General features: G+C 42.0%; 2 protein-coding genes and 1 long non-coding RNA gene across 5 annotated transcripts in view; 2 read left to right on the plus strand and 1 right to left on the minus strand.

The window, feature by feature from the left end:
• Window positions 1-511: 511 nt before the first annotated feature.
• Window positions 512-19,866, plus strand: SLC5A3 (solute carrier family 5 member 3). Its single transcript, XM_045002387.1, has 3 exons — window positions 512-649; window positions 9,726-9,856; window positions 17,343-19,866. The coding sequence occupies exon 3, from the start codon at window positions 17,660-17,662 to the stop codon at window positions 19,799-19,801; it is 2,142 nt and encodes a 713-aa protein (XP_044858322.1). The 5' UTR covers window positions 512-649; window positions 9,726-9,856; window positions 17,343-17,659; the 3' UTR covers window positions 19,802-19,866.
• The window catches only part of MRPS6 (mitochondrial ribosomal protein S6), a 62,255-nt gene continuing 38,051 nt past the window's right edge, over window positions 521-24,724 (plus strand). The window contains exon 1 of one of the 2 annotated variants that reach the window (XM_045002391.1): window positions 521-649. In XM_045002391.1, coding sequence (XP_044858326.1) covers window positions 605-649 — 45 coding nt within the window. In that variant the 5' untranslated portion in view covers window positions 521-604. Of the gene's footprint in view, window positions 650-23,482; window positions 24,155-24,724 lie in introns of those variants that run through there. The other variant, XM_045002390.1, reaches the window with a different exon arrangement.
• LOC123362091 lies at window positions 3,567-16,768 on the minus strand. 2 transcript variants are annotated; one of them, XR_006576339.1, is made up of 6 exons: window positions 16,619-16,768; window positions 16,375-16,498; window positions 14,645-14,737; window positions 10,092-10,180; window positions 6,365-6,447; window positions 3,568-4,281 (listed from the first exon to the last, which is right to left on the minus strand). It is a non-coding gene; the product is annotated as an uncharacterized LOC123362091 (long non-coding RNA). The 2 variants fall into 2 exon arrangements; XR_006576340.1 differs by lacking the exon at window positions 16,375-16,498 and having other exon boundaries at window positions 3,567-4,281; window positions 16,619-16,759.

Here is a 24,724-nt window from a genome sequence, read left to right on the forward strand (position 1 = left end):
CCTGCCAGGCCAGCTGCCCCCACCCCCCGGGGATATCTGTGAGGCCGGGTGTCACTGACGGGAAAGGGGGGGGGGGGGCTCTGTGCTCGTGTGTCACGTGTTGGCTCGGCCGCCCCGCGGGCTCCCCGAGCCGGGGGTGTAGCTGGGCCTGCCTGGTGGGGGCCGGCGCAGTGGAAACTTCCACTCCCTGCAGCAGCAGCAGCAGGAGCAGCAGCGCGGAAGCCGCCGCAGGAGGGGGCGGGGCTGGCGCCTCACACACGCGACTCGGAGCCCCCCGCACGCTTCGGACCTGCGACCCCCGCCGGGCGCCAGCCCCGGGCAGCCGCGGACAGAGCGGGGCTGCGGGTCGGAGGGGGCGCGCGTGGGCGCGCGTCTAGCCCGGCCGGGGGCGGGGGGCGGACTTGGGGGGCGGTGCCTGGCTCCGAGGCCGGCGGGGGGCGGCCCCTTTAAGCAGCGACACTCGCCCGCCTTCCGCCTGTGCAGCCTGGGACCCAGCAGCGCCGCGCCGCGCCGCGCCGGAGCAGCCCCAGCCCCAGCCCCGCCGCCCTCCAGCAGCCGCGGGCCGCGCCCCCCTTTCTGCCCCCGTCTCTGCGCCGCCGGCAGGATGCCCCGCTATGAGCTGGCTTTGATCCTGAAAGCCATGCAGAGGGTGAGTGCGGGGGGGGGCGGGGGAGACCCGGCCCCGGCCCCGGCCCCGGCCCCGGCCCCTGCCCCGCGTGGCTCTCCCGCCAGCCCGGTGCTGGGCGCGTGGGCCCGGCCCGGCCCGCCCGCCGGCGCCTTAGCGCCCGGGGCCCCTGTCCCGCGCCCCGGCTCGTCCCTGCGGCCTCCCGCCTCCGGGCAGTGCCGCTGCCCCGCGGGCTGAGCGCACACGTGCGTGCCGTGGGGCCGGGCTCGCAGGTATCGTCGCCTGCCCAGGGCTGCAAGGGGAAAACCAGTTGTGCCGGTGCCTGAAGGCCTCGGGCTTGGGCTGCTCAGCTGGGCAAGCGTAGGGGGGAGTGTGATGTGCCCAACTGGCCTGTGAAAGAACTTCCTCTCTGCCCTGCGCCCTTTCCTGCCCTTGCCCTGTGATCCGGCTCCCGCTAGGGTTGCCAACTTTGGTTGATGAATTCCTGGAGGTTTCATCACATGACATTATCATTAATGAAAGATTGATCTTTAATTCCTGGACACTCCAGGACAGTCCTGGAGGGTTAGCAACCCTAGGCTCAGCACTGGTTCCACTGTGGTTCCTCTCCACAGGTATGGTGGCTTATAACAGGTCAGTGCTTAATTTGTAATGAGAGAGGTGCCAGGGTTCAAGCCGTTTATTTTACTTTCATAACTGATGTCAAGCCTAGCCCTGGCACAAATTAAGCACAGTAGTAAGTGCTAGGATAGTTACAGCAGTTGCTGCTAGGTGCTCTCTCTCCTTACAAAGGCCTACAGGCCTTGTAAATTACAGCATTACCTTTTTGTGCAAGGGAGAGAGAGCCAGCATTGTGACCTTCTGACCCTGTCCATGCTAGGGAAATCTTTCAGGTGGTTTCCACTGTTGCTAATGCCAGTTGAGCTCCTTTGATAATGATAAGAGGTCTCCAAGTGTCACTGGTGTTATGGCTTGCCCGATCCTGCCACGGATTTGAGTGCCTAGAAACGGGGTTAGATGACTTGTGTTTTAAAAAAAATAAATTGCTCACACGTCTGCACAGGGAGCCAAACCAGCATTGGTAGCTATGTATGTATGGCCTTTTTTTTTTTTTTTTTAAATTTCTCTTAATTTCCTTAATGTAGGCAGGACTTTGAAACACACTTGGTGTAAGGTGAATATTTGGTATTCCTTTTTCCTGCCCCTCATGCTAAGCTAGACCTACACAACCCATCTTTATCCACTGCTATAAAGCTTACTGCTTAGGGTCCTTGCCGAATGCTAGTGTCTAAATGCAGCAGCTTTTCTATTAGTGTACGTACCCTTTTAAGTCTTAATCTTACAAATTACATGCTGTTAATGTGTTCTTGCTAACTTTCATCTTTAACTATTTTTATATATTTGTAATAGTGCTGAAATGTTTAATTTTCTTCTGTTAATTTAATTCCATCTTTCTTTCTGTTGGAGCATGTAATCTTGTGCTAAACACTAGTACATTTCCATTCGTTTTACATGTAACTTCTGTGCTAGACTTTTTTTAAAAAAAGTGAGGTGTGGCAGTTACAGAAAGCTTGCAATGTATAATGTATTTGAATTGGGAGGGAAGGTATCACAGATCTGACAACACAGTGACTTACAAACAAATTATAATGCAAGCATGACTAGGAGTACTGTGGCTTCGAAGAGCCTCACAAACATTCCTGGGGTTAGAACATCGTGAAGCAGAGATGTGCTTATAGTGACAGAATGCCTCCTATCTGCATTTATACACTTACAGTAAAACATTATGGTAACAATTAAAATACTCTCTTTAAAAAGTTTGACTCTCCAGTATGTACTTTCTTAACAAATGTTCTTTCTTTAAGGCATTTCCGCAGACTAAAATGATTTGAGTTAACTGCTCTGTAGTTCTGGTGAAATTAAGCTAGGTATAGAAACTCACGTTTTTCTAACCTACTCCTTGTATCATAATTCTAAAATCTGGAGTTCATCTTAAGTCTCATTTTAATTGGTAAACTAACTTGCTGTCTACAAATATCTTGCTGCAGTTTGACTTTCTGTGCAGTTAAAACCTTTAAAGGGCAATTCTGTGCTGACTGTGGAGCTTCCCTAAAGTGGTGGTGCTGAATCTCAAGAAGTGGATTGTTTTAATGAGCCCCATAAGATCTCTCCCTGCACAGCATGCTGGTTTAAAACCTTTTTGAATTTTAAAGATTCTAAAGTGCAAAAACTATTACTAAGGCTGAGACATAAACACACCAAAGCAAGAAAATTCAGTTTGGGCTAATAGTCTGAAATCCTGTAATGAATTGCATTAACCAATATATTTATGGACTTGAATGATTTAATACACACAACTGGGTCCTGAATAAACTAGGTTTGAATTTCACACTATTTAGTATTTCTTGATAAAACACAGAACCCTAGTGATGACTTTCTAGAAAAAATTTAAATATTATTTCTATATTTGAGACATCTTTGCAACTGCAGTCCAAGAAATAGCATGTGAGACTTTGGTTCCGTCACTGTCTCTAGCTGGGGTACTCATTTTGTCCAATTATTTAATATGTATGGAAGAGATCTTTCAAAGACACAGAGGCTTTGAATGGGAGTATGGTGCTTAACTGCCACTTCTGCTTTTGAAAATCTTCCTCTACCTTAATGAGAGGCCACAATAAGGATAGAGGGCTCCCTGTAAAAGCTGCAGCACAAATGTATGGAGATGTAATCCTGGGGCTCTAAACTCTTCAAGGCAGAAAGTACAAGTGACATGAAAGGTGAAGGTAGTGGTACACAATAAACCTCAGATTTTTTTTTATTGTAAATAGAAAGAATTAGCAGTTAATCTGACCACCTCCTTCCCTCCCCCCCCCCGTCAGCCCAGCCCGCATTATAGGCATTGTAGCAAAGGCGAGCCTTCAGAAGGAGAGGGTAGTGACATTTTAAGTCAGTTCCAAGGGAATGTATGGGGAAAAGGGAACTCTTCAGGAAACTTCCTGCCTGTTCTCCCAGTTGTGATGATGAACCTTCTAGTCAGTGAGGGCTTGGAAATGTTTTTGTCTTGCTCTAATGCTGTTCCTCAGATTGACCTGAAGGGGGGCAATGAGACATTCCTTCAGGAAATGCTGCCAGCCTGGAAGCCTAGGACAGACATGGGACCTATACTCTGATCCCTTGTGTGGCATTGCCTCTTGCTGCAGCTTGACTTGTGCCTTGGTATACCTCTCTTCAATAAATCCTACAGTTAGTTTTCTTCTAACTGAATCAGCAGTCTATTTTCACGTTAAATATTTTATTAGTTCCCTTCAAGAGAAGAATATATTCAGGGGTTTTGGGATGAACTCAGTTTTGTAACCAATTGCATGAATCATGCAATATCAATTAACTTTTTTCATATATAATTCTCCTGTTTCAGCAAATAATTTCACAAATATCTTGTGATTCTCTAAGGCTGCCCTTGCTTCTGAGTTTGACTTTGTTCGCCTGCTAACTTTTTTTCAACATGTATTGTTTGCCATCCAAGCAGGTTGCCATGTTTCAATAAATTCTCTGCCTGCTGTGGAGAACATTCAGCTACCTTAGGGAAGCCCAGGCTATGGACAAAAGTGCTGCCTGACAACTTGATCTTTATACAACTGAGCTTTTGATACTTCTTCCTGGGAAGAAAAACAAAAAGGAAGAGGTTAAGAAGCAGATTTTTTTTTAAATCATCTTTTTCTTTCCTACTGGTTAGCATTGCTTGTATTTATTTTTCGATCTATAAATGTTTGAGAGACCTTAGTGATTATATCAGCACCTCACAGTTTAGTAAGATCAGACACAATTCTCTCCTTTCTTCCTTTTGCCTGCTGGAGTAATTTACAGGTAGATTGTTCTTCCTGTCCTGTCTCTCACTAGGCTCATAGACTGCATGAAGAGTTTACCGTGAAAAAAATTAGGCACTAAATACATGATGCACTTCTTTGACTTAACATGTGAGATGTGTAGTCATTAAGTACTCATGCCTGCAAGAGAAGAGTCTGGGTCCAGCTCCCTGTGAGAGCTCTGTCTCCTGCTGTAACTATTCTGTGGAAGCACTTTCTTTTGCAAGCCTTGTATGTAAATAAACTTTCTATGAGTACTACCTTCTGGACTGAAATATCTAATGTTTCTCAGGCCCATATAAAAATAATCCATTTTCTTTTTAAAAGTTGACTTACCAAAGTGTGGGTTATGCGTTGGAGGGGTGGATGCAGAGGATTTTATTGTTTCAGAAAATAGTTTAGCTCTCTTCAATTTGAATAGCCAGTCTACTTAAATTAAGTAGTCAGGATTTAACAATTAAAATTTACTATCGGCTTAATCCTAACTAAGGACAAGTGCCTTTGATGTATTGGTTAAATAAACTTTCTTCAAGTTACAGACACTAGCATACTGTATACAGTAGGACATGAGTTGATGATGCTTATTAACCCTTCACTAAGGTACAGTACCTCATATTTAAAGTGTTGTGGAAATTCCCGATCTTGTAAGGCAGGGTTTCTCAAACAGGCGTCGCCGCTTGTGTAGGGAAAGCCCCTGGCGGACAGGGCCGGTGTGTTTACCTGCCCCGTCCGCAGGTCCAGCCGATCGCAGCTCCCACTGGCCGCAGATCGCTGCCCCGGGCCAATGGGAGCTGCTGGAAGCGGCAGCCAGTAAGTCCCACTTACAGCAGCTCCCATTGGCCCGGAGCTGTGATCGGCCGGACCTGCGGACGGGGCAGGTAAACACACTGTGCTATGTTAATTTTATATCTTTCTAGTATTTTTAATCAAAATGGTGCAGCTCTGAGAGATTACTGTAAAGCACTTCAAAGTATGTTATGTATCCACTATTAGTGGTTAGTAACCAATTTTATAATCTCATCAAAAAATATCAAATTAACTTTACAGACTCTATTTTTCCATAAACCCATAGTAGTTCTCATTCTAGGACAAGGGATGAGAACATATTCAATGGACTTAAACACAATTACTCTTTTAAAGAGTTTTAATGGTAAACGTACAATAAATCCAAGAGACAAGGTCAGGGTGGAGTAAATTTTTTATTGGACCAACTTCTGTTGGTGAGAGAGGCAAGCTTTAGAGCTACACAAAGCTCTCCTTCAGGTCAAGAACTCTGTAGCGTGAAAGCTTGTCTCTCTCACCAACAGAAATTGGTCCAATAAAAAAGATTTGCCCCATCCCCACCCTGTCTCTCTGATATCCTGGATGGACATGGCTACGACAACACTGTGTACAATAAATTCCTATATAATGACCTTTCAGTTAAATTGTGGTATTTACTGGGGCGTGACTGCTGCGCCATATTTAAGGTAAGTTTTCATTTTGGGCCCCTTCTAAAATCCACAAGAGGTGGACCTTAAGGCTTTCAAAGAAAGCACTCAGTAAACCATGTAAAGCCAATTAGCCCACTCTCAAGCCTAGGTTCTTCGGGTACACCCCTGCTGCCTTATCTCCTGAGGCCAAAGGGGCTTTTCATGCTCTTCAGGGTGTGCTGTCCTTGCCCTGTTGACCTGAAAAAAGAGAGACCACAGGCTGGCTGGAACTCATAAGCAGTTAAGGGAAGGGGGTCTTCACTCACGGGGGAGCTCCTGAATGGGCTTGAGGAAGGTGAGTAAGAGAAGGGATCCTTTACTCTCTGGGGTCCTTCTGCCATCCCTTCCCCCACTGCATGGTGCTTGGGGAGTAGCAAAAGAGTTAATTGCTCCTTGTCACTCACCCTTCTCCCTTCCCAAAGGGCTTTGGGTGGGGGGAGTTTTTCTGTCCGGTTCCAAGCCTCATGCCACCTGTAGTTCTCCTTTCCTGCAAACAAAAGTAAAAGAGCTCCAGTCCTTTGGACATTAGGAAGTTGTCCATTCATCAGGGAGAAGAGCTGGATCCTGAGGATCTACAAGGATTTTTAGGAATGGGACTTGGTCTCTGTGAGCCATAGAAGGCCAGCAGCATCAGGACTCTCCTCCATGGGGTGATGGGTGGCTAGCAGAATCTTGTGCGGGTTTTTTGGTTTGTTTTCTGCTCCGCCCCCCAGCTCCTTCTCCGCAACTTCCTATGGCCTGCCAGATTGGAAGGGTTACAAGGGGGGTGGGGGGAGGGGCACGGTACACAGAACATGTCTCCAGCAGACCTTAGCATTGCACCTAATGTAGTTTTAAATGGCCCTAATGTGTCATCTATAAATCTGCATGAAATTAGAGGATGTATGTGAAAATAACTTGTGATGTGACCCAGCAGCTCACTTAGTGCTGGCGATATGTATGAGGCAAATTATAAAACCAATGTTTCATGCTCATCTTCAATACCCTTTGTTGAAAGAAGGTAAGGTTGCATGATGGCATCTTTATGGGGCAGAGTTTACATGAATAGCCTTGACTCTTGAGTTTTCATGGTTTCTCACTGTTGTGGAGTTCAACTCCACAACAATTTCAAGTTATGTACTCAGACCATGATATATATACTTGCTTAATATCCCTACATAAAAGTTGATGAAGTCTGCAACATTACTGAAATGTCACTTTAAAGGGACCGTACATTTTTCAGTGCAATATTTGTGGCCTCATGTGAGTTTCATAAGCTGTTGCTTGAGAGGGCTTGGTAAGATGAGCACAGCTCAAACCTGCAGAAAGGGCACCACATTTAGAGTTGCTTTATGCCTCCCTTCATTTCTGATTGCCCACATGGTTTGAACTTATTAATGTTCAGAAATTATTGCAGCCCTGATTATGAACCCAGAGAAACGTTTTTGAACAAACAATACTGGATCTCAAACATCTTTCTCCCTCTGTCCTCCCCCATCTGCCCCCGCCAAGCTTTTTTGAAATCTGCTCTACATATTTAGGCATCTAAGTATGGATTTAGGGGACTGTCTTTTGGTACAATTTTTTAAGCTCTTGCCCTACAGTCTTATCACAAAAGGGTGAGAGTACTATGACCTAGAGTAGTGATGGAGTTCTAAAGGCATGGAAAATGGGTTGAAAAATAGAAGTGTTGGAATCAGTTTTTGATTATAGGAAAATGGGATACTAGTTGGAACACTTAATTAATACGCTGGCCTTTCATTGCTGGAGTCCTGGCTTCAAATTTTGGCTTGGGTTACAAATGAAAGTTTGACTTCATACTAATTCTCATTGGACGTTAGAAAAAGTCTACAGAGGCTGTCATAATCTGTCCCTTGTACAAGAGAAGCCCCAGAATAGAACTTGCTGGTATTGGTAGAGCTCTATGGAGAAATCCACATAACACCAAATATCTGCTCTATTTGTAACTCTAGCTATTGCTCTGATTCATCAGCAGAAGACCTTTGCAATGCAGTGCACATTAAGTATGTCTCCTAAGAAAACAATGAATTTAAATGATAGTGGTATTACTGTGGAGCAATAATGTCTGTCTGCATCCACGGACTCTCTAATATTATCATGGGCTCAGTCTTGCATGCACTAAGATCATGTAGTTCAGGGATTCTATCTAGTAAATAAGTAGTTTGGTGTAGTACCTGCTGCTATACTTCCCCTGTGTGTGTGTGTTCTATTTTTTTCTTAACCCCCTCCCCCAGTTAATTTTTTAAAACTTCTCTATACATGTGTTGCAGGCAGTGGAAGCTGCTTCAATCTGCTTGCCAGCATAGCTCAGCCTTGATGTGGAGAGGCAACCTCTAGGAGTCAGGGGACAGCTCATTCACTCTGCCTCTCTGCTACAACTGCCGACAAAGATGTCAGTTGATGGTTCTACTGGCTTAGTTGGCAGGGTGGTTTCAGCCAGTCACGGCTCCCTGAGTTTTACCATATTAACCTGAAAACTTGTTAAAATATGTTGCTCCCTTTCCTTGTCAACCCTCTGTTTCTACTACTTTGGAGGCTCTTGTCTGGGTCTCCTCAGATCCCACAGATCAGGCACCTCACTTTGCCCATATTCCTTCTAGTTTTTTCCAGCAGTGCAGTGAAAACTTGCTTTTTCTTAGTACTTGAGCTTATGTAGGCCCTGGCTTTTGCAGCTGTGGAGGGATCACTAATAATACGGACACTTAGCTGTCAGTAATTAGCTGTACACAACTGACTTTTTTCTTCTTCTTCTTCTTCTTCTTCTTCTTCTTTTCCTTCCAGTCACTTGATCGCCATAAGATTCTACCTGGTCAGTGTCCACTTTGGGCATCATTAATTCTGCTAGTGACCGGGGCAACATTTTTCAAAATTTGGTTGCCAAAAAAGTGGTTTAATTTTCAGAGGTGCTGAGCACTTTCAGGGAATGCAGAGGATGCTCAGTACCTATGAAAACTAAGTCACTCTTGTTTGGGTACTTTAACTTCAGGCAACAAAGTATAAAAACTTTAATCTTATTTTTATTAAATCATGTGAACAGACTCTTCATGTTGTTTGGTAACTGACATTACTATAGTAGGTCTAGGTTCTCATGTTTATATGTAACTTATAAAAGCTTTTTGTTCTTAAGCAAATATCTCTTGTTTTAATGAACAAATGGGGGCCCGAACCTGTTTCCTCAGATGTGAGGTGTTTGGGGAACATGGAGAGTGGTGAAGATGCAGCATCTAATCCTGGGAACTCATGGGGAAGGAAAGTGGAGGCAGTTACATAATAGGGTTGCTCTTCTGTACTTTCTTGGCTCTTGCCTGTAGCACAGATCCAGCAGGAGCTGCACTGCTGTTGTCTTAGTTCTTCATAGTTGTCTTGTGCCAGCCATGGTTGCATACCATAAAATATCTGTGTGGTCAGCAGAGAGCTGTGTTTGGAAAGAGTGGCAAGTCCCTGGCTGTGGCCCCCTCTTTTCCCCCAAACCTGCTAAAGCCTGACACTTGTGGTATATTTACGGGGTGTTCCACTCTCCCCATAGCTTACACCTGTCAGGCCTATTATCCTCTGATATGCTTGTTGAACTCCTAATGTTAATTAGGCAAACATATCGGTATAGCAGACCATTCAGGTTACATGCTGCTATGGTAAAATATAATTGCAATTTGGGGGTTTGAAATGTAGTTATGTTCAGAAAAGTGACAATTAAAGCACTTTTACTCAACAGTTCTGCGTCCTGTATTTATTACACCATATCTTATTTTTACTCCTGCATTGCAGAGCCAACACAGTTATGAGAGAGTGAGCAGATTCTATTCTGGTTTGTGCATCAACAGAGCTGATGAACGAGCTAGGGGAAAAAACACAACTTGATTCTCTTAGGACTACGCTGATATTTGCAGACCTGATGGGTAGGAAAAAGTCTTTATTGTAAACTGCATTTTTGTTTTAAATGTTAAGGGAGACACATGTTAGACCCAGCAACAATGCTTTGAGTCACTTCATCCTTCAGTTTCATTGGGCCATATAGCTCCACTTACTACATTTGCTTCTGTTGCATAGACAGAACTCATAAGTTTGTCTACAACAATGTATACTTAAAATTGCTATGCTGTACTGGATCTGGACAAAATGCAGTATAATTACCCCATAAAGACAGTTGTGTGTAGCTTATCAGAAAAGCAGTCTGATTCATAGAGGTGTTTCACTTGTCCAGATTCTCATTCAAAAATACTCTGAAAGAAAAAAAGTATGTATTACTGCAGCATCAGAAGAACTTGCTGCATAACTTGAATAGCATAGGAAGGTTCTAGTATAATAAAGTTATCAGGGTCACTTCAATAGACAAAAAGTGGATTAACTGCTAATATGTACTCAGATTCTAACTACTAGGTTTGGCATCTCCTTTTCCTGGAATTGGGAGCATTAATACTTCGGCAAGGTTTTCAGCCATGTAGCTATTGAACTTGGTGTTAATGATCCATTTCTCTGGGGTTGCAGATGTATAGGAGGCAGTTAAGGCAGACCTTTGTGAGACTGCCTAAGGGGTGGGCAAAGGTTAAATGTCATTTCCAGATAAATACTTCTTAACCCCGCAAGGCTATGCACAGATGTGTCCACTAACTTGCTAATGAATGCATAATTTTAGTAACCTGTGACTTATCTGCCCCTGAAATAATTTTTATTTTGAAAAGAGATCATTTTGGAGGGAGGTGGGGGTTGAAGAGAATATTTTGGACATGGTCTCTTCCTCTTAATGAGAGTTGCCGGGATAGACTATATCATTTGTGATAAGAGACAAGGAAAACATAGCAAGAATGCTTACCAGCTGGAAGGAAAGGAGATGGGGAAGCAGCATTTAAGGCTGCAGCTGTGGGTCTCTTTCCCCTGTCTGGATTATGTACAGGGCCATCTGTCAGATAATTATGCTGGAAAGGCTTCCTTTTAAAAGAGTGACCCAACAGTTCTGAATTTCAGTTGTGATCGAGCACTTTTAAAGAAGTGTGAGTAAGGCCTGAATTTCTTATGTGGTGGTTTTTTTTTTTTTTTTTTTTTTGAGGGACCCGATTAAAACTTCAAAATAGCTGTTTTTTTCTGTAATAAGAATTTTTTAGATGTGATCTTGGTGTCAACTGGTAACTGTATTTAATATACCAACACAACATCAGAGTCTTACATGAATCCTACATAAGTTGTGCCATAAACTATAGTTGTCTTACCAGTAACATTCCAGACTTTAAAGTGTTAAATGGTGGCTGGATCATCCATATGAACATCTGAGAAACATAGGTCTTAGATGTATGAGCCATTTTCCCATTCTAATAACAAATGTATGTTCTTATAACAGGGATTGGCAACCTTTGGCACACCGCCCACCAGGGTAAGCCCCCTGGTGGGCCAGGCCGGTTTGTTTACCTGCCGTATTCACAGGTTCGGCTGATCACGGCTCCCACTTACCGTGGTTTGCTGCTCCAGGTCAATGGGGGCTGCGAGAAGCGGCACAGGCCGAGGGAATGTGCTGGCTGCCACTTCCTGCAACCCCCATTGGCCAGGAGTGGCAAACCGTGGCCAGTGGGAGCTGCGATCGGCCGAACACACGGACGCGGCCGGTACACAAACCGGCCCGCCAGGGGTTTTAACCCTGGTGGGCCGCGTGCCTAAGGTTGCTGATTCCTGCCTTATAATTTTTCTTCCTCTGTGTGCCGTATAAATCCTACCTTGTATCTTTTTTGAGAATTTGCCTTTAGCTAATATATTTTAAAAAAAAAAAAAAGGCAGTTTGAGTCGTACTAATATTTGCACAGAAATCTCAAACTGTTATATGACACAAAGGAAAAACTTTCTTGTACTTGTGATATGGCCCAATCAGAAAGTAGCCAGGGCTGAAATTCACTGTTCTGGGCACCAGTTTTGACTTGCTGTTGGTTTTGTCAGTGCCACAAACACTATTCCCATGACTTGATAGTCTCCCCATGCAGCTGTTTGAGTCCTCTTTTAATCAGGAAGGTGGAAAAGTTTCAGTAGTCAGTGAAAATGCAACAAATCTGTATTGAAGGTATGTCTACACAGCAAAGAAAAGGCTGCAGCTGACTCGTACCAGCCGACTTGGACTCATGTGGCTTGGACTGCAGGGCTGTTTCACTGCTGTGTAGACTTCCTGATCCCAGAGCCAGGGCTCCAGCCTGAGCCCAGAAGTCTACACTACAATGAACCAACTGCAGGTTTTTCTTTGCTATGTAGACATACGTCACTATAGCAGTTCAGAGTAACTTCTTATACCAGTTTCTTATTGAACTTAATTCCAGCATAACCCTGGAAATTCTTCCCTTTTTCCTTTCTTTGTTCCTCTGATCTTTGCCCAGCAAATTTCCCTCAAAGCTTTGCCAGGCTGAACACCGCAAACCAGGTCTGAAAGTTGCAAAAGTGATGCTTTTGAAAAGTAGCTATTTAAAGCGTGATTTGGCCCTGTCTATAGGTGGCAAGTTCTCAAGAAGTTCTTAACATTATAATCAAAATAAATACTACCGGTACATGTCCAGTGATAGTGTCTCAATTGTGACATGACCATTTATTAAAGGGCAAATACTCTTTTTATAAGGATTATAATCCTGGTTGGACTGTTCACTACAATATATACGCTAGCTGCCTTTTTGTTTACTGTTACAGCTCATCTGATTTCGCTACTGGTATCTGATTACTGCTGTCGATCACTTAGTGTAGGTGTCACCAGTTTAGGTCCAAATCTTTTTTTCAATAAGATAGGAGGACAAGGAACTAAAACTTTACTCTTCTCTTGGCTCACCTTTTTATAGTTATTACTTACATTGGGTTAAGAGAAATTATGCATCTGGAAGCAATTGCTTTTGTATACTTTTTTCTTAAAATATGAAATCTTGGTTTTAATGTTGTAATGTAATTACCTTTTGACATCTAAAAATGCTGAAAGAAGCACTTGCAGCTAAGTAGTGTATTACATTCATACCCAGAAGCTTCATGCAGTTTGGAAACATTTACAGTGTACTGTTTTGTTTAGGAATAAATTAAACCACAAAATAGACAAGTTAATCTGCAGTGCCTTTTGTGGATGAGTGTAAATTTTAAATTCAAAAACAGATCTGTGGTCTGAGACTCATGATCTTGATAAATTGATTACAGTCGAGTGCTCAGTCTGTTTTGTATCACACTTCCATAGTCTCTTATCATTCTTGGATATAACTTTATCAGAATGAGAATATAAATATTCTCATGTAAAAACTGAGTATCTTCGTTGGTTCTGAAATACTTTATTTTTTGTGCAGCGTTCTGCTTATAAAAGGGCCAATTCATACAAATATGCAAAAATGGTTGAGACTGAAGTGGAACCTTTTTTTTTTTTCTTAACACATCTGCGTTAGTGAGAAGTGCACGTTCTCACAGTAATAAGAGGCATGGTTACCTGTAATAATTTCCTGAAACAGCAAAAGAGTTTACATCTTTTTAACCATTTAAGGTACTCATCCATACTCTCAGCCTTAACTCCATCTTAACATAGTTTTATATGGGAATCTTGTTTTTTGTTTTTAAATTAATTTCACACATGAATGCTAAACAAGAAACCCAAAGAATGCTGCTACCCTGTGATAGTTTGAGTTGTAAATATGTAATATGAACCTTTTAAAACCATTTTTGTTTTAAGGCTAGATTTGTTGGTATGCTCTGGCAGCTTTGTCATTTCAGAGCAGTGTAAAGCTTCTGAAGCACATTGGCCAGTTAAATGATTTTTACAGCGACTCTCTGTATCAGTGAAGCAGCACAAAACATTCAGGGAATACTAGTGAATCCGGCCCATAATTTCCACAGAATGCAACTATAAGATTTTTTTAGTGTAATGACAGTTGGGCTAATGCAATGATAGTTGAAGGCCAAATAATCTGTCAGTGAGAACTCTTGACACGTACAGCTCCTTTGTGCCATTGACTCTCTTCAGCCCACAGAATTGAAAGATCCAAATTAACTAGAGAGGGAAGGTGATTGACATCAAAGGTAACTAAATCAGATGGCCATACTTAAGAGTAACCTGAGTTGTATACCTGGCCCCCTCTATTTTATAATTGGCTAAAACAGTAATTAATAAACTTAATTGCAACCTAACTTCTTCTACGTGTGCTAAATTTGAAGATCACAATGAATTTTTAATCCTAGGTAAAACTTGAATTCTTGTGGTGGTAAAATCATTTGGGACAAAACAGGTTTGAGTAGTAAATTTCTTAGTTTGCTTTTAACTCAGTCAACTCACTTGTAAATTCTCAGAAAACTCATTCTGCACTCAGCAAATGCTTTGTTTGGTAGGGAGGAAGGACTTGCTAGTCACACAGTAAATATGCAGAAAATAGATAGGGACAGGTTTGGACAGTAATTATTTAATGATCGTAGATGTTGAGATTCAAAAAGTTAGTTTTATAACTGCTAAAACACAAATTGTGAACATCACCTGTCAAAATATACAAAGTAAATATCTTTAAATCAAACTCTAACTTCTCAAGCAGCATTTTCCTGACTTAACTGAAAGTTACAGATAAGCAATTAGTGATGGCAATACTTAGTTGGTTTGCATGTATGTAGTGAAATTGACATTTACAGATAAATCTAATCCTTCCAATCTTAACAATAAACATAGGCTGAATCCCAGCATTAGGCACAAAACACATCCTTATCTTAACTGTAGAGCTGATTTTCATTAATGTATCTCCTTCCATGGCAGAAAGAATCGCCAGAGTTCAAAGGGTCAGAGTAGATCACAGGCCTACTGGCTCCTAGAAACAAAAGATCAGTTTAGGACAACCATGTAGAACTATATCTCAGCTGTCTAGCTCTATATATTAGCGTTGTCCAGCATCTGTTTATTTTAAAGCATTTGTGATAGGGATGCAAACACCAATGAGACACTATTTTTAGTCCAGATTGGTGTGACTTCTACAGGTGTCAACTACAACCTTACATGGAGCTTCCTTTTCACCAAAAACCTAAATCAGGAATATTCATTTCTCCCTCTCCTACATAGAGTGAACACTAGTAAAAGAGAACAGCCTTTAGTGATTAATCTGCAACTATGGAAACAATTTTGACTTGAAAATAGTTTTTATTTTTAGCTGTATTCCTATGGCCTCCTGTGTCTTTATAAAACAACAATGCTAATTTAATTTTAAATAACTAAAAAGTGGTGGTGGACAAAAATGAATTATGAAAACCAGTGCTGATGGTAGAAGTAGTGACGTGCTTGTTGTCAAGCTACATAGAATCGTAGAATATCAGGGTTAGAAGGGACCTCAGGAGGTCATCTAGTCCAACCCTCTGCTCAAAGCAGGACCAATCCCAGGCAGATTTTTTTTCTCCCCAGATCCCTAAATGGCCCCTTCAAGGATTGAATTTACAACCCTGGGTTTAGCAGGCCAATGTGCAAGCCACTGAGCTATCCTGTGGAACAGAAGGAGAGTTGATATACAAAAACATTTTTTAATTTGGAACTACCAAAACCAACTTTATTTATTTGAATTTAAAAAAAAAAGGGGGGGCGGGAGATGAAGAGTAAATTGGAACTTCTCTGGCTGGTGGAAACCATCAAATAGCAAATTCTGAAAGTAAATTTGGCATATTTTGAGGTGATTTTTCTGTAGTTTCTGTTGGGTTTTTTAATTACCAAAATTATTAATGTAAACAAGATGCATTTCCCCCCCCCCCTCCAACTGAAGTCAACTCATTCCAATTAAACCACAAAATTACAAGTAGTAGTGTGCACTGAATCACAAAAACAACTAGAGGGCTACACACTTCATTGTGTTTGTAAGCTGAACTGGCAGGTGGAGGGCAGGGCAGGAACTTGGTCTCTATCCCTGAACTAGTAGGACTCTCTCCATTGACCCTAACCATGCTGTTTGCCCTGGTCACCTCTCCCCTGGTTTAGATGAAGTAAAACAGTTTTGCCTAGGCCAGTGTTTCCCAAACTTGGGACGCCGCTCATGGAGGGAAAGCCCCTCAGCCCGCACTGCTTCCAGCGGCTCCCATTGGCCTGGAGCAGCGAACCGCGGCCAGTGGGAGCCGCGTTTGGCCAAACCTGCGGAGGGGGCAGGTAAACAAACTGGCCTGGCCCACTAGGGGCTTTCCCCACACGAGCGGCGTCCCAAGTTTGGGAAACACTGGACTAGGCAAAGGTAAGTGATCCTATTTGAGCCAGGCATAGTTTGGAGGGAGTAATGGTGCAAATCTCTAGCCTCATCCCTGTTCAGTTGCTCTAGCTTCTGATCTGAAGCAGCCCCTGCTGTTCTAGTCCTGTTCCTCCCAACTCTGTTAAAGCACCTCAGTCCTGATCTGCAGCTTCATTTGCTGACTCACTTCGTCCAATAGGATTGATGTATGCAAATGAACTGGCAATATTGAGCAATGACTGAATTACCTCTGACCTCCTAATGCTTTCTGCTTGCAGCCCCAAATGGACACTGTAGACATCAGGCTTTTTCCAGTTTTCTGATAGTCATAAAAATCAATAGGTATCTTCCCATTGATACGTAGAATGTTACCTGAAATTTTAGAAATCATTGGACGTGGTCTTCAAAAGTTACCATGTTACAGACAGACACACAAAAATGCCATCCATATGTGGCACCCCCACCCCCCGCCACAGTGTAATTTCCCGATACCTTTTCCACTTAAAAAGAGCACAGTGGTGTGCCGTGCACATCACATGAAGTTGATCTAAAACTTGTAGAATAATGTCAGTTTTATAGTTAGTCATAAACTTAGCATTATTTGATATTTGTGGCAGTGTTATGACTTCATTCTTATTAGTCATGGCAACAGGATGGTGTCTCAAACACAGAATTGTGACATCACTTCAGGATCTAGCAAGAGAACCTAGGCTGTTTAAGGTGGAATCCTGGGGAAATTCAAAAAAGGACTATCCAAGTAAACTTTTTCATAATGTAAAATGTCTTTCTATGCTCATGCAAAAGTGGAAGGGCTTATTTTAATGTCTTTTAAAATAGACTTTAATCCTTTGAGGATTTGGGGCGCGTGGAGGGCGGGGAAATGGAAATCCCTAATGAAAAATGCATTTTGTTGTGTTGGGGATATTTGACTTTGTTTGTTTGTTTGTTTTGTTTTGGGGTCATTTAATCTTTATGCTCTGGTATTTGCTGTATTCACTGAGACACATGTACCGTGTCCAGATTTTCAGCTTAATTATAAAGGGCACTACTGAGTTTAAGTAATGAATTCTGTGTTCTATCTTGCACAAATACAATTTAAAGGAGGAAAAGACTTGTGTTGAACCACTTGTTTTGATAGACGTCAAATCTTTCTCATAAATTTGAGTGAAATCCTTCTCTAATTCAACCTTTGTCTTTTGTCTTTGCTGCCTTGCAGGGTTGGTACAGTAGGCCTCACTAGACTTAGCTGCAGCTAAGAATTTCTCCTACATCAACAGAGTTAATGCTGATGCTCTTGTGGAAAGTCGATTAAAAGTGGGTGCTAAGTTCTCAAATTTCCATTTAAGAAGCGGAGAAAATAAATCTGTCTTCTCAAAGTGTACTACAACCACCACCATCAAGACAGCAAACCAAGGGACAAAGAATTTGATCTGCAGTATTGATAAATGTAAACTGGTTCACATATTACTCTAAAGACTTCTTGGGGGGGTGAAAATTGGACATCGGCAGTCTCAAGTCATTTTGTTTATAAAAATGAGGGCTTCTTTGGAAACAGCAGACATTGCCATTGTGACACTGTACTTTGTACTTGTACTGTGCATAGGCTTTTTTGCCATGTGGAAATACAATCGAAGCACCGTAAGTGGCTACTTCTTGGCAGGCCGTTCTATGACATGGGTAGCTATTGGTGCATCCTTATTTGTGAGCAATATTGGGAGCGAACATTTCATTGGGCTCGCAGGATCTGGAGCAGCAAGTGGATTTGCAGTAGGTGCGTGGGAGTTCAACGCCTTAATGCTTTTACAGCTTTTAGGATGGGTCTTCATCCCAGTCTACATACGGTCAGCAGTATATACTATGCCTGAATACTTGTCCAAACGTTTTGGAGGACATAGAATTCAAATATATTTTGCGGCGTTGTCTTTGATTCTTTATATCTTCACCAAACTTTCTGTTGACTTGTATTCAGGTGCACTCTTTATTCAAGAATCTCTAGGTTGGAACCTTTATTTGTCAGTTATCTTGCTTATTGGAATGACTGCTTTGTTGACTGTGACTGGAGGTCTTGTGGCTGTCATCTACACGGACACTCTTCAAGCTCTGCTTATGATTATTGGTGCCCTCACACTCATGATCATAAGTATGATGGAGGTTGGTGGGTTTGAAGAAGTTAAAAGAAGGTATATGTTGGCAACACCAAATATTACGTCAATCTTGCTGACCTACAATCTTTCCAATACCAACTCTTGTCATGTCCAGCCAAAGCCTGATGCTCTTAAAATGTTGCGTGAGCCAACTGACGAAGATGTTCCCTGGCCTGGATTTCTGTTTGGGCAGACCCCAGCTTCTGTATGGTACTGGTGTGCAGACCAAGTCATAGTTCAGAGGGTTTTAGCTGCAAAAAATATTGCTCATGCCAAAGGATCCACGCTAATGGCAGGTTTTTTAAAGCTGTTGCCTATGTTTATTATAGTTATCCCAGGGATGATTTCACGTATCCTGTTTGCAGATGACATTGCCTGTATCAATCCCGAACACTGCATGCAAGTCTGCGGAAGCAGAGCTGGATGCTCTAACATTGCCTATCCACGTCTGGTGATGAAACTTGTACCAGTTGGTCTGCGGGGACTCATGATGGCTGTAATGATTGCTGCACTGATGAGTGACTTGGACTCTATATTTAACAGTGCCAGCACTATATTTACACTTGATGTCTACAAACTCATACGCAAGAGTGCCCCATCTAGAGAACTAATGATTGTAGGAAGAGTGTTTGTTGCTTTCATGGTAATTATAAGCATTGCTTGGGTTCCAATAATCGTGGAAATGCAAGGAGGCCAGATGTATCTCTATATACAAGAGGTAGCAGATTATTTGACTCCACCAGTGGCTGCTGTGTTTCTGTTGGGTATATTTTGGAAGCGTTGCAACGAACAAGGGGCATTCTATGGTGCAATGGTTGGGTTTGTTCTTGGATCTACAAGGCTGATATTGGCATTTATTTATCGTGTCCCTGAGTGTAACCAGCCTGATACTAGGCCAGGCTTCATAAAAAATATCCACTATATGTATATTGCTACTGCTCTGTTTTGGATCACTGGAATTGTGACTATTACAGTAAGCCTCTTTACACCACCACCAACAAAGGAACAGATTCGAACAACCACTTTCTGGTCTCTAAAAATCAGGTCTGTAAAAGAAAATGCTTCAAAAGGGGATCCATATAAGGTACAAGAAAAAACCATCTTGAAATGTAATGAAAATGCCAATCATATCCTGCCAAATGGCAAATCTGAAGAAAATATTAAAAATATTAAGCCTGAGGATATAAATCTTCTAGTTACTTGCAGAGAAGACTGCAACCCAGTGATTTCTGTAAGTCACTCTGAAGTTGAGACACCAGTTGATTGTTATTCCAATGGACAGGTGGCTCTCATGGGTGAGAAAAAGCGTGAGGAAGAGACTGATGATAGAGATAAACATTGGAAATTCATAGATTGGTTCTGTGGCTTTAGAAGTAGAAACATGAATGAAAGAGCCATCCAAGATACAGAGGAAGAGACTCTCTGTTTACAAATGTTGGAAGAGACTCCAAAAGTTAAACTATTACTAAATATTGGACTGTTCTGTGTCTGTTCACTTGGAATATTCATGTTTGTCTATTTCTCTTTGTGAATGGTGAAGCTTTAAGGGTATGGCTAAACATACAGAAGCTGATACAACTCTCTCTGGAGAATTTTTAAAAAATATACCCAACTTGCATCTCAGGCATTGTTTACGCTATATTGTAAAATCAACTTGTCAGCTAATTTAAAGACCATTTGAGATGTGTATTATATTATCTCTGTTTAAATAAGGAAGAATGTGGTTTTTAGTGCAGTGCTGTAAGGGGTGTGTGTGTGTGTGTGTGTGTGTGTATACACCAAAGAAAAAGGAGGTGGCTGTTTTTAAGGAAGAACATTAAGGTGCTCAGTCCAATACTAAAATGGAAAAAAAAATTAAGTGTAGAATTGGCATTATCAAGGCTGTCAATCTAAATTTAAAGATAAAATGTATATGGGTACCCTCTGTATCATACTCATACTAACTTGAGCAACATGTTGCTGCTTAATTTTGCTTGCAGCTTTTCACTTTTTTTAAACTATGTATAAAAAAAAAAGTGTGGTGCTTAAATTCCACACTTCATTTATACTCAACAAAAAGACAGCATTTTGAATGCACTTAACTCCTCATGTATTATTTTGGAACATGCTGTCACTCTGCAGCCACCTTCTACTCTTCTCCATAAGATTAGAAACCAAACCTACTTAGTCACAGATTTTAACTACTTTTTTCTATCCAATTTAAACACTGGTATGGTGGAAGATTGATATTTTATTTTTGAGGGATAGGTGCAAGCAAGCCTGAGATGTTATTCTGTTTAACTTTGCAAACTTTAGTTTATGATCCTACTGAGGGAGGGGGGGAAAAGGGATGGATACTCTTCCTGAATTTTCTAGTAAATGTGGACCAAAACAAATTCACTCCCACCCTATTCCAAATTTCTCTTAACGTTTTTGCTGTGTACATGAGTAGGGTTAGCTTCTCCTTAAGGAGCAAGCTCCAGATGGATGCTATCGCTTGGAAAAGAGATCTGCCCAAGAATTAGCAAAGTGAAACTTGAATATGCCTCAACTGGATTTAAAAAAAAAATTAAATACCCCTGAAGGAAACATCTAGCAACCCTATCGCCAAGCTAGATGCAATGCAGTCTGTTAAATGTTAACAAACGTGTACTAGGGCTATTTGTTTTAAATTGCTATTTTGGAAGAGGGAAGTGGAAGCAACAAATAAGAGTCTGTATTTAGCACAGAACTCTTTCTTTCTAACTTCATCTGTTAGGAAAAGAATAGTATGAAGGATTCAACATGGGGAAGTAAGTGAATGTAGTGGGCAGCTTAATTATCTTCAGCTGGGCTTTTTTTGATACGTATGTGGAAAAGCAAAACAACTTTTTGTGCTTTAGCAAAGAAACCTCAAATTACAGGAATGCACAAAAGATGAGACTTTGTTTGAAGTTTTTTCCCCTAGGGGCTGTTACTGTCAACTGTATTAAGGGTTTGCAGAATTGGACACAGTTTAATACCCAATTTAATTACCCAGAGTAGCCTGTTTGATTTTAATGGGACTGCTAGCAGAATAGTGTGCTACTTGGTGAGAGTAAAAATGGTAGGTTAATGGGATCTGGGTTGAATCTAATTATTGACTGTTGGAGGAAAAGCATCTTGCTCCAAAGAACTTCGGTGGGTCACTGAACAGCTCTTGGTAAACCAACAATAACTAGATTATCAGATGGAACTGGTAATTTACCATACTCTTGAAATAGCAATTGAGACTGGTAGGTCTGTGGATTTGAATAGATGCTGAGATGTTTTACAGCAACTACTGTTCATTATCAGCTTTTAGATCTTCTACTTGAGGGTAGAACACTGTGGATCACAATAGAGAGATGAGCCTATGAGCCATGTTTGAATAGTGTAGATAAGGTATCCAGATGTCCCGATTTTTATAGGGACAGTCCTGATTTTTGGGTCCTTTTCTTATATAGGCTCCTATTTCCCCCCCCCCCCCCGCCTGATTTTTCACACTTGCTGTCTGGTCACCCTAAGTGTGGATGATGGCCATTACTGTATGTGGCTGAGGCTTGGTTTTGGTAGTGTTGTGTCAATGTGTGTAACAGTTATTGTTTCAATAGGGTACTTCATACAGAAAAACATTCTTTTTTTAAATGATAAATTCTTAGTACATGAACGAGTCTGTAAAAATGGAAACTCAAGTTCATAAGTTATTGGAGGTGTAATGGAGGGGAAATAACACGGTATACAAAAATGAACAAAACTCTTTATATGCAGGACTTTCTGACGTTAAAGTCTATGAGGGTAAACAGTAAAAAGCTTAGATGGGTTTGCCCTATATCTAGGTGGATACACTAGGAAGAGGAGGGGGATAAAGAACTCAGGAAGCCTTTTCCCCTTTCTGTAGGGACAGAGTGGCTGTGGACCAAGAGCTTCTATATGTGTTTTCAGGGCCTGGCTTAAAATGCTCAGTTGGGCTTAGTGGCACACTTGGGGTGTGTAGTCTGCCATCTTTGGGATGTTAACAGGCACTATCCCATACTAACTCCGCATACATTTCCATCAACAACTGGCATTATAGGGTTTGCTTACTGGCCCTTGATCTAGTTTTAATGAATGTATTACCACCTGCCTCTCACAGGTAGGCTGGCTCAGGGACCCTTTGCTTTACTGTCACTGCTTCAGTCCTTCTTACTCTTTCCCTAGAATGCCTCACACAGTGGTAGTGCCAGAAGCATATATCTTGCCTCCACCTAGATAAACAGCAGCCTGCCTAGTACCGTCTCTTCTCTAGTTCTTTTGCCCCAGATGAGTTCTTTTCTACCAAGCCCACTTTACATATTTCCTGCATAATGCCCAGTGCCACGTACACTCACACTTATGATCTGTGATAAAATTTTAACCCTGTAACAACATGTAATATTCCCAAAGAATTATGACTGTATTAGGTCTACACTTGTAAAGACAAGTAGTTTCAGCTTATTGGCATGTGTTTGATCATACTTTGGATACTAAAATACACAGTTTACTTAGCTCTATCTTAAATTCAAATTTTTTTCATACTAAAAGTCTATATTACACTAGTTCTAAAAGTTTATTTCCAATGGGGATCAATCTAGTCCTGTCACTATGTAGCTTCACAGAAGTAAAACAACCTATTGTTGGATTAATTATGGTAAAGTGTTGTAGTCATAGTTGGAAACTCAGTTGATAAAATGGCTGTATTCTCTCCGTGTCTTCATAACTGAGGCCTGGTCTACACTATAAACTTAAGTTGATGAAAGCCACCTTTCGTAGACTTAATCCATGTGTCTATACTACAGTAGAACCTCAGAGTTATGAACTGACTGGTTAACCACATATCTCATTTGGAACCAGAACTACACATTCAGGCAGCAGCAGAGATGCAGGGGGGAACCACCCAGTACAGTACTGTGTTTAAATGTAAACCACACACACACACAAGTTGATGACAAGGTAAAGAAACTGTTTCTGTGCTTGTTTCATTTGAATTAAGATGGTTAAAAGCAGCATTTTTCTTCTGCATAGTAGTTTCAAAGCTGTATTAAGTCAATGTTTGCTTGTAAACTTTTGAAAGAACAACCATCACATTTTGTTTAGAGTTACAAACAACCTCCATTCCCAAGGTGTTCGTAACTCTGAGGTTCTACTGTACCAGGTCCCTTCCACTGACCTAACTCACCTGTAACGTCAACTTAATTCACCTTCGCGAGAGGCATAGCGCTTACATTGTTGTTGATGGGTCAGAGAGGCAGTGTAAACGCAGTATTGTGTAAGTTGACTGAATTGACCTCCAAGAGGAGTCCCACAGTTCTCCACTGTGACTGCTCTGGAGATGGTTTTCAACTCCCTGCTCAGCAGCCCAAGTACACAGGAAACAGCCTCTCCCCTACTAAAGACCCAGGACCTTTTGAATTCCCATTTTCCTGTTTGATCAATGTGGAGAGCTCGCCAGCACAGCTGACCATGGAGAGTCAAAACCCCAAATGTGCTCCAGCCTGAAGTACACAGGAGGTGGTGGATCTTACTGGTCTGGGTAGAAGAGAGTCTGTACAAGCACAGCTCTAATCCAGCTGAAGAAACGTAGACATCTACAAAAAGATTGTATGGGACATGAGGGAGAAGGGCTACACCAGGGACATGTAGCAGTGCCACGTGAAAATCAAAGAACTTTGGCAGGCGTACCAGAAGACAAGGGAGATGAACAGTCATTCTGATTCTGCCCCACAGATGTGCTGTTTCTACAATGAGCTGCATGCGATTCTCAGTGGCAACCCCACCACTACCCCCCTGCCATAGCATGGATACCTCCCAGGAGTCTGAGTTCAGGGCCATCTCAGGCAAAAATGAGGAGGACATTCTGGATGATGATGATGAGGAGAATTGGAGGCAGGTGAGTGGGGGATCCATTCTCCTCAAGAGCCAGGAGCTGTTTTTAACCTCAGAGCAGTCCAGCTGGTTGCAGGACCGCATGGTTTCCAAGCATGATGCCTCAGAAGGCATCTCTGGTGATCATATGCAATTCTAATCAACCTGTAAGGGGTTACATGCTTTTATTTTTATTTATTTTTATATATATATATATATATATATATATAAAATTTTTGTTTAATATGAAGAAAAAGTGAGGTGCAGTGAGCGTCTTCCAGTTATATAGAGGGTGCCCTCCAGAAAAGACTGTTATGTGCACAGGGATGGCCTGGGAATCCTCAATAGAGATATCTAGGAAACTTTTTCATGGAGGTACACTGCAATCCTTTGCAGAAGGCTTCTAGGGAGGGCTACCTTATTTCTTCCTCCACGGTAGGACACTTTCCCACGCCACTCCAGTATCAACTGTGCTGGCATCATTGCGGCAGCAGCATGCGGACCTGGTCTGTACCCAGATGTTTGCAGTATCTGTTCCTGTGTTGCCTCTGTTAGTTTCCCTCAGCACACTGATATCGCATAGAGTCCACCTAGG

Source organism: Mauremys mutica, chromosome 1, assembly GCF_020497125.1.
Source record: "Mauremys mutica isolate MM-2020 ecotype Southern chromosome 1, ASM2049712v1, whole genome shotgun sequence".
Classification (NCBI taxonomy): domain Eukaryota; kingdom Metazoa; phylum Chordata; order Testudines; family Geoemydidae; genus Mauremys; species Mauremys mutica.